This window comes from Acyrthosiphon pisum, chromosome X (genome assembly GCF_005508785.2).
Source record: "Acyrthosiphon pisum isolate AL4f chromosome X, pea_aphid_22Mar2018_4r6ur, whole genome shotgun sequence".
Taxonomy (NCBI): domain Eukaryota; kingdom Metazoa; phylum Arthropoda; class Insecta; order Hemiptera; family Aphididae; genus Acyrthosiphon; species Acyrthosiphon pisum.
In genome coordinates, this window is record NC_042493.1 from 85,215,477 (window position 1) to 85,225,028 (window position 9,552).

At 26.1% G+C, this 9,552-nt stretch overlaps 1 protein-coding gene across 3 annotated transcripts in view; it reads right to left on the reverse strand.

Moving 5' to 3' along the window:
• LOC100159118 (putative RNA polymerase II subunit B1 CTD phosphatase RPAP2 homolog) overlaps positions 1–5,412 on the reverse strand; it is a 7,604-nt gene extending 2,192 nt beyond the window's left edge. For 2 of the 3 annotated variants that reach the window (XR_001679984.2, XR_001679985.2), the window contains exons 1-4: positions 5,164–5,412; positions 4,988–5,105; positions 4,058–4,222; positions 3,335–3,447 (exon numbers count right to left, since the gene is read on the reverse strand). Coding sequence is in view for 1 of the 3 variants with exons in the window: in XM_001950390.5 (XP_001950425.1) it covers positions 3,335–3,447; positions 4,058–4,222; positions 4,988–5,105; positions 5,164–5,210 (443 nt within the window). In the remaining 2 variants the exon portion in view is untranslated. The remainder of the gene's footprint in view (positions 1–3,334; positions 3,448–4,057; positions 4,223–4,987; positions 5,106–5,163) is intronic. The other variant, XM_001950390.5, reaches the window with a different exon arrangement.
• Between the last annotated feature and the right edge of the window lie 4,140 nt (positions 5,413–9,552).

Here is a 9,552-nt window from a genome sequence, read left to right on the forward strand (position 1 = left end):
CATTCAACGTGTATGCGCAGTGCGTCACAGTACACATATATAACTTAATATGGCTAATAGGTTGAAAAATAATTTCGTACAAGTTGTACTGCAATAATTAAATTATGGATTTATAAAATTAAATTCAGCACGCATATTATTTTACGCATATTATAGGATTATACTAAAACAAAGTCAAACAGTCGCGGTTAGTAGATGGGTGAGTAAAAATAATCCTATAAAATTAATTTTTCAAAGTACCGCATTAAAGTATCGAGTATTTTTTGACAAAATTATTTTGTGAAATACTCGATACATGGTCTAAAAATGTATCACGATACAAGATACTCGATACTTCATATAATTGTATAGAGATACAAGATACAAGATACAATTGTATCTAAGATACCGATACGTATCTTAGATACTTGTATCAAAGATACTGCCCAACCCTGTGGCAGACCATGTACAATGTACAGTTGTGCATCAATTATTATTATTATTTTTATGCGAACACTGAGTGTGCACCGTAGTGAGTTGTATAAGTTAATTATATAAGTTAATTTTAATTGCCATTGCGATCTTAGATTTTTTTATAATACCTAGATAATTTAAATATAAATAGGTTTTTTATATAAACAATAAACATCCTGACATCAGTGTAATGATTTCCAGTGTAACATTACATCTTACTATAATGCAAGACTATCAGACCATTAAAATCAAATATATGATATAGAATATTTATATTTCATATAAATTCTTAAAGTTCTATTTTTTTTTTTGGCTACTCTTGTAACATTGACAAATAACTGATTAGTAAACCCATCACACCAAATACCACTATCCCATTAAATACCATTATGCTCATCAAAACCTTAAATACAAATTATTTACCTTTAATATGCTTAAATTTGGAATATGGTTTTTATTTTGTGTTATGCATATTAAAAGTACTCCAGTTGTGAATGGTTATTTTATAATTAAATTTTTTTAGTACCTTCCTTCAGTAGAAACATTCTAGAAAAATATTTATTATTTTTATTCTATTCTATGTTGTAATAGATAACTTCTAATTCACAAATTAATATAATAATGCCACTCTCCAACTCTATTTACAGACATACTACTCATGGACGGAGCATGATGATAGTGTGTCCGCACAAGGTTGAGTTTAGACAGGCATGGGTCATGGATCCAGAGCAAAGATCTGGGGGGGGGCAAAACAATTTTTTTACAACACAAATACAATTATTATAATAAAATATTATTCTTTATTCTTAATTTAAAAATGTTGACATAATAGTAGGTATAGGTAATCAATGTGATAAATAAATTATAAATTATTTAATATAATAAGCGATAATGTGAAAATAAGTTTAGATTTTGTTTATTTGTTATTTAATATATTATATTTATATTTATAAAAAAATATGTCTTGAGGGGCCTAGGCCCCTATCCCTCCCCCCCCCCTTGGATCCGTCCCTGAGTTTATATATATATATATATATATATAGTAATAATTATTGTATCGTAATCTGTTGTGTCTACTAAAGTCTACTTATCTTTGTACTTAACTGTAGTGTTCTTATTTTGATATATACTATTAATAAAAAAGTATAAAAATGACGAGATAGGTGTTGTTTGTAAAAAAATGTATCATAAGGGATCAAAGAAATCATTTTCATCCATAAGTACAATAATTTATATTAGAACATTAATATATTCAATTTACATTAAATGTATGGTATTATATTATTTTAATTTTCCAAAAAATCAAGTTTGGAAGCAATTGTGGTTAAAAGCATGTAATATGAAATGGTACTTGCCATCTTACAAGCTATGCAATGATCATTTTTTTCTGGAAAATTACCTACCTAGTGGGTATTTTAAAAATAATGCTGTTCTATTCCTACCATCTACAAGATGTACAGGTATATATCAATATATATTATATTCACTATAAAACATTATTTACATACATAACATCTTAGTCTAAATTTCTAAATTTAATTATATAATTTTACTATTTTAGATATTGAACCTTTGGACTACCATGGTACTTTTAGTCATTCCCCAAGTCCTATGAAACACTTATGCGCCAAACCCATAGTTTCTACGAGTACAGGTATGCATAAATTTATTTATTATCAAACATTATTTTTATACATAATAATATAACAGTGTAAATGTATTAATATTATTTCATTTAAGATATTAAACCTTTGGACTATCATGGTAGGTCTTGTCCCTTGTACTTCTTCATTTTCCAAGTCCTATTAAAATGGAAAAAATTCACAAAAATTGTTTTATTTTGGAATGAGTAATGAGAAAAAATTTAAAATTTAACACATGTTATAAATACTTAATGAAATAAATTTTAATGAAATAAATCAAATACCTACTCCTATATGGCTGTAAATGGATTATATTTTAGTCTAGCTACACCTACACCTCTTAAAATTATAACTAGGTCTAGACTACGGATAAATATATATTAAGTATACACTATGTTATATGTATAACAATTAACAATTTTTGTCCACCATTAATAATATTTTTTTTTTTATATACATATAAAAATTTGATTTATTGTGTAAATAATATTAAAAATACCTATTTAAAAGAAGAGATAAACAACATATTAATTTATAGGGGAAAAGGTAGAAATATACATAAATATGTGCAAATAACTTTTAAATTTCAAATCCAGACACCACAAAACAAATTTGTAACAAATCAGATTTATTTTATTCACTTATGAACAAATATGCAAATGAATAAAGTCCCAAGCCCTGATAATTAATAACATTATTATTATACAATAGTTATTAACTATATAGCTATCACAGACAATAATACAATAGTTATTTACTGTTATATTAGAACAATTAAATAACATAAAGTATTATATGTACTGCTATATTGCATTATATAGCATTATATAGTATAATATTTATGAAGTTGTTTAATATTATATGGCTATATTATAAGTGTTAATAACAATGTTTTTGGTCACAAGGAATGGTATCACTGCTGATACACTAGGAATTCCCACATCACCCACCCGCATCCCACCAGGAAGTTCTGTCTGTGAGTATAAGGTCTATGAATCTGTTTACATGAGTATAGACCCATTTTTTACTTCCCCTATGTATTCCATTTAAATTTTATTTTTATAAAACTATTGTAAAATTGTTTGGTATTATTGTTGATTGTTATTATTTTTTTAATGTACAACCCGACCCCACTTCTATTGCAGAAAACCACTCATATATGGGCTATGTCCATGTGCTTTCCCTGCTTAAGCTACAATAAATAAACAAATATACCTAAATAATAATTGTCAACATACTTCAATAATTTAAATGTTGGTACTGCATCTTTTTCGCGTAACCACAATGGTGTGGTAAGTAATTGATTTTGTAAATATTTTGAACTTTTAAAGCATATATTGGAGCAAAATTTCTAAAACAAACAAAAGTGATTAGACTCTTATAATATCATACTTCATTGTATTATAATAAATACAACTATGGAATCAGAACAGCCATAAAAGCTTTCAGATCAAGCCCAGTTGATAGTTTGTTATACAAAGCCAACTGCCTACCAAATTATAAATATTTTAAATCACAAAATATGCAATCAAAAAGATGAATACTCCCTAAACACCCATAACAGAGTTTACAGACCAATGATACCACACTACAGATTTATTTTAAAAAATAGTGTCAAAAAAATTAAAGAATTATTAACTATTATAGGCCTATAAACCTTGTATTTGAAGCCTTATAGATTTGAATATAAGTTAAATGATTAGAATTAAAATGTATTAGAATAATATTTTGTGTGACAGGAATTTCTTATAAATTATTATATTATATATTATAATATAATTTATTCAAATGATTATGTTTAAACTAGGGACTAACTAACAATTAACTAGCTCAGAAACAAAGTTTAAACAAAACATTTTGAAAATTACAGGTTTAACCTTGTTAGAAATATAAGGATAACAAACAATTATCATAATAATAAAATAAAGCAACTGTTAAAAAAGTAAATATTGTATAAATACCTTCCTTTCTGAGATATCATACACTTTCTTGAGGGCTAATGATATCTTGTACTTTTGATTTGGTATATACTCTAACTTCTTTTTACACATAACATATCCACATTGTTTTAATATAAATCTTTCTTCTACTACATCTTCATAGTAGGAAGGATTAATTGAATGCAGCTAAAAAATTAAATTATCAGCAATATATATAACAGATTGATTAATATAAATTGTTATCTCTGAATAGGACAATAGTATAAAAGTACATAGGCAGTATAAATGTGAAATATAACTTTTTTTTGAAATATAAAAATAAGCAATTATATGAAATACAATTAAAAAAAAAGCGGGTAAGTGGATGTCGCTCTGCTGTTTAGTAGGTTACAAGTGGTTCACTGTATAATGGATGGAATTAAATTTAAATTCAATGATATAATATAATTTTATACGAAAACGATTCTGAGAGGAAACAGTCTGTCAGTCTAGGATATTTTATATTATATATTATTTATATTGTTATTACTTATTATTAATGCAGTACACGGTAAGTTGAATTAATATTATAAAATTACTAAAATCGTCATTCTTGGTTATTTATGTAATTTTGTTCAAAATTGAGAAATTTTAATAAATCTCAAAAATGTATAAGTCATTTTTATTTATTTTAATAAATGTAGGAACTTAAGGTACCTACTCAACTTAAAATTGTGATAATGTGATGTACAATAAATTAATCATAACACCAATATTGCCGTAATACAAAAAAAAAGTTAATGAGATCACTATTATGTATTACAGTAGTTACTTGTATCACACAAGTTATTCCTAAGTAAGATGTTTTATTTAAAATGTATTGTTATCTCTACATAAGTAAAATTATTTTTACAAATATTAGGTACAACATCAATGAACCATCAATACTGTTATATAATATTCTAATCCTACCTTATTTAACAAGTCCGCTTCTTCCAATCCACCATCGATTAACTCAATCACAATGTCTAATGCTTTTTTCTCACATTCCTTTTTTTTTTTTAAAGTTTCAAGGATATTTTTTGATAACCTAAAAATATAAAAAAACGGAATAATAAATCATTAAAATTAACTTTTAACAAACTTACTGTTCTTTTTTCTTTTTTGAAATATTTGGTTTTTTTGAATTATCCATTTGAAAAAAAGTTATCGATGATACCTTGTGAACCTTAACTTCCGCCTTCCGCTTTATGTGTAAACGATTTTGTAATAGGTACCTACCTAAATTTTTTAAATATCAACAGTAATACCTAGGTAGATTATACTTTAAATCTTCTGAAATTTCAGAAATAATATTCTAAAAACTAGAAGTATGTGTGTGAATTTGATAAAGATAAGATGTGTTATCAATTAATAGTAATTTGATTAGACTATCTACAATATATGCCGCCACTGTTACACTGCCACAATTCGCCGCAAACGCACTGTCGCAGTCGTACTTACTACTTGGCACGATCTGCACCGAGACGGAAAGAGATCACGCGAACAGCGTCCTGCTCCGAATTCCGACGATCCACATGGCTAGGCTAGCCAAGAGGCCGAGAGTGTATTGCCGTCTATACTCAACAGCACGGTTTAAGATCTTAAATCTTAAACCGTGCTCTAGGTATAGTCACTAACAATATGTCGATATAATACGACAGTAAGAAAATATTATTACAAAAGTCGTTAGCGGATAATACCGTATTACCGTTAGTATACGTATGAATATTTATTATCCAAATATAGGTTATAAATAATGTGATGTCGTATGTGGTTTAGATTTTTTTAATTTTCGATAGTAAAACTTGTGAAGAACCTTGTATTAATTTAGATAATCTTAGGTTTAATTAAATTTTTTTTTTATTAAACATACAAAATAATTTACAAATGTTCATGATTTTAAATGATTTCGTACAATAATAAAATTGTGATCATGTAGGTCCCATATTTTTTAATTGCGATAAGAACATAATAATATGTGGAACCTAGTATTAAATTTCAAACTTTCTTGAGGGCTACCCATGCATTTGTATTTTGTTGTTTCCATCTTACACACTTATGATATATTAAATTTTCGTTCATTAGTTTCGTTAATTTTGATATTAGAGTGGATTGACCTATTATCAAAGTTTTAGGTAAGAACATTTTCTGTGCTTAAGCATCGGCTTAAATTCGATATTTTAATTTTTATAGGATATATGAGCATTTGATATTTGTGATATTCCACATGCCCATATCTTGCTTGAAAATGAAAATATCAAAAAATCGCCAACGCACAGATAATATGTTCTTACCAGTGCCGCAATTAGGATTTTTGAGGCCCCGGACAAAGTCATAATGTATGGGGCCCTGAAGTCTAATGCCTATGTATATAATATTTTTTTATAGTTTACCTATAAAAAAATGAATAATGATGATGATTTTTTTTTAAAAAGCTTAAAAATATAATGTAAAGGCCCACCACACAGTGACCAGTGACCATTTTTTTTTTTTTTTATTCGTATGACTACAATGAGCAGAGCACTAAAATATTAATGACCATTTATAGATAAATATGGATATTATTATGGATAAATAAGGGTCCCGTTCTTCGACAGCAAATTATATAGCATAATAAATTATGAAAATAAATATTTGTATTTAATATATTTTATTTGATTTAAACATTAGATTATAATGCAATTATTTAAACATTTAAAATAGACGCGGGGCCCATTGAGCCAACGATTAGCGGCCCTCTACAGGGGCATTGCTGAGAAAAAAATACTTTTAAAACGATTCCATATCTATTAAAAACTAAAATGAATATTTGTAATAATTCTTAAAGGTTATTCATTTTTTAATTACAGTAAACAACAAAATAGGTTTTCTAAAAAATTAATTTTTCATACCTACCAGTTTTGTTATTATTTTTTTTTTCGATTATTATTAAAATTTAAAAGAAGTGTGCATTTTAAATTTCGACTCCCTTAAGGTAACTGGATTTATTTTGTTACCAGGAAGCACCTTCAAAGTTGAAGATCAAACCGTTTTTTTCAGTATAGACGTCATACACACAAAAAAACAAACACACAATTATTGCATAAGAATATAAGATCCATACCTACGGCATATAAAGCATCGATCCGCTGGGAAAGTAAATAAAAATAAATAATAATATAAACCTACTTGCATAGTTTATAACAATATACTTTTATTTCTGAATTGTCAATTTATTTATAATAATAACAATCTAAATCTATTTAAATCTTTTTTTTTAATATTAGGTATAACTGTATAAGTATATATAATATACTATTATAATTTATTTTATACCTAATATTAGGTGTATAGTGTATAGCTATTGTATTATGTATATATATATTATATTTCAGAACGTTAAAATAATTTAAGCGTCAAATTTTTCGATTGTCATCGTCATCATATTATATTTTAACTACCTATCAACCTAAAAATCGAAATTAACATTTATAATGAAATAAATGGTTTTTCAAAAATATATATTTTTTAGCAGTCTTGACTTTTCTTTAGCAGCAGTGACATTATAAGTTTATAACTTACAATTTTAATCGATATTTTAAGTTATATTTCTGAATATATTTTTTCCTGTCTTGTGTCATCCAGTAGTACAACTAGCAAACTAAGGCTAAAGCCTAAAATTTTATATAGTAGAAAAAATAATAATCAGGAAAAACAAATAAAAATAGTGATAAATGGGAATTTTCACGCAAATCCGGTTTTCAAAAATTTGATTTAATTTTACTGTTGTAATTAAAAAATAAATAACCATGGTCCATGGATACTTAAATATCTCACAACAAATGTTCATATTAGCAAATTCTAATACTAGACACGATATATAATATTTTCAAAATATTTTGGCTCTTTTTGAGCTAACGATATTTGAAATTATTTCGATTTTTTACAATATATTTATAATGATAAAACTTTTGTCTGTGAGTAACCTTACTTCACCTAAACTTAAAAAGTAATACAATGTTCCTAGACCCTAGTAAGTTTTTCTTACAAAAAATAAAAAATGCATTCAGTGATGTCATTTCAATTTTTGAGAGGAAGGGGGGAAATTTTTGACCGGCCCAAAATAAAACTGAAAAAAAACCGCTCGCTAACAATTACATTACACTATATTACAATTGCATTTTGATCTTAAAACAAATAACCTTATATCATTTTTGCTTATTAGTTAGTATCAAAGGTTATTATCATAAGCATAACCCATTTTTTTGAGAGATAACAATAACTAAATAATTAATAGGTACATATGAAGTTGTATACTTAAATATATTACCTATTAGCTACTATATAAAGGCCTAAAACTAGCTCATACCCGGCCTGCCAGTGGCCCACTAATGACAGGGGGAGGGGAGCAATTGCCCCTCCCCCCCCCTAAAGGACGCCACTAAATGCATTATTTTTACAAAACGATTTTTAAATAAGTAGGTAGGTACATCATATCAAAAAGTAAGTTATTTAAACCTCCACATTTTCCAATTACATTGTCGTATAGGTAGTCAGGTAGGTATATCTTAATAATATAAATGTATAATATGAAACAAACATTACAAATTGTTTATATAAATATATTTAGGATAATTTTGTTCTTAAAGATGATTGATAACATTCATCGCTCCACAGAGAATCTAAAAATAAAATTTTAATAATTTTAACTACAATAAGTTCAAATTAGGTGTACCTAATTTCCATATTATTTTCATAATTTTGAGGAATTTTATCAGTATTTTAACTTCAAAAGCTTGTATAAAATCTATTTTTTACCTTTTTAGTTGCTCTAAGAACAATTTATGAGGTCGTAAAAAAGTCAAAGTGAATAAATCAAACATAGACAAATATTTTGAAAACTTTATTATGTCTAGAAAAATCTAATATAAATATTTGGTGAAAAAATTAAGTATCTACCTATGAAGATATTCATGTTTGATTTTGGTGCAAAAAAAATGAATTTGTCAAAAACTGGTTTTGTTAATTTTTTTCAATATTACATTCGTTTTAGTATATATTTTATTCATCATTTTTTATTGAATTTGATAGCAAAAGATTACAGGGCCTCACTGAGAATATGAACTCATGTCGATATACATAGTTTTATATAGGTACCCATGCACTATACACACAGTTCACACACACATATCCAAGAAATATAACTTTTGATAACGCTTTGCTATAATCATTGATTATATATATTATATATAATCAATGCTATAATATTATCTATAGGTATATCCAGTCATCCAGACAGCATTTTGTAACATATACTATATAGTATATATTACTGTATAATATTATTACTATTACAGTAATATTATTAGTAATTACTCTATGTTTTGTAATGATAGTATTATAATATTATTATAATAACGTTATACTAATATTATAATTTAAAATCACAATTAATTTTAGTATAATTACTAATTAGTCTATAATTATAGGCTAAATCAGTAAAGCTTAAAATACTC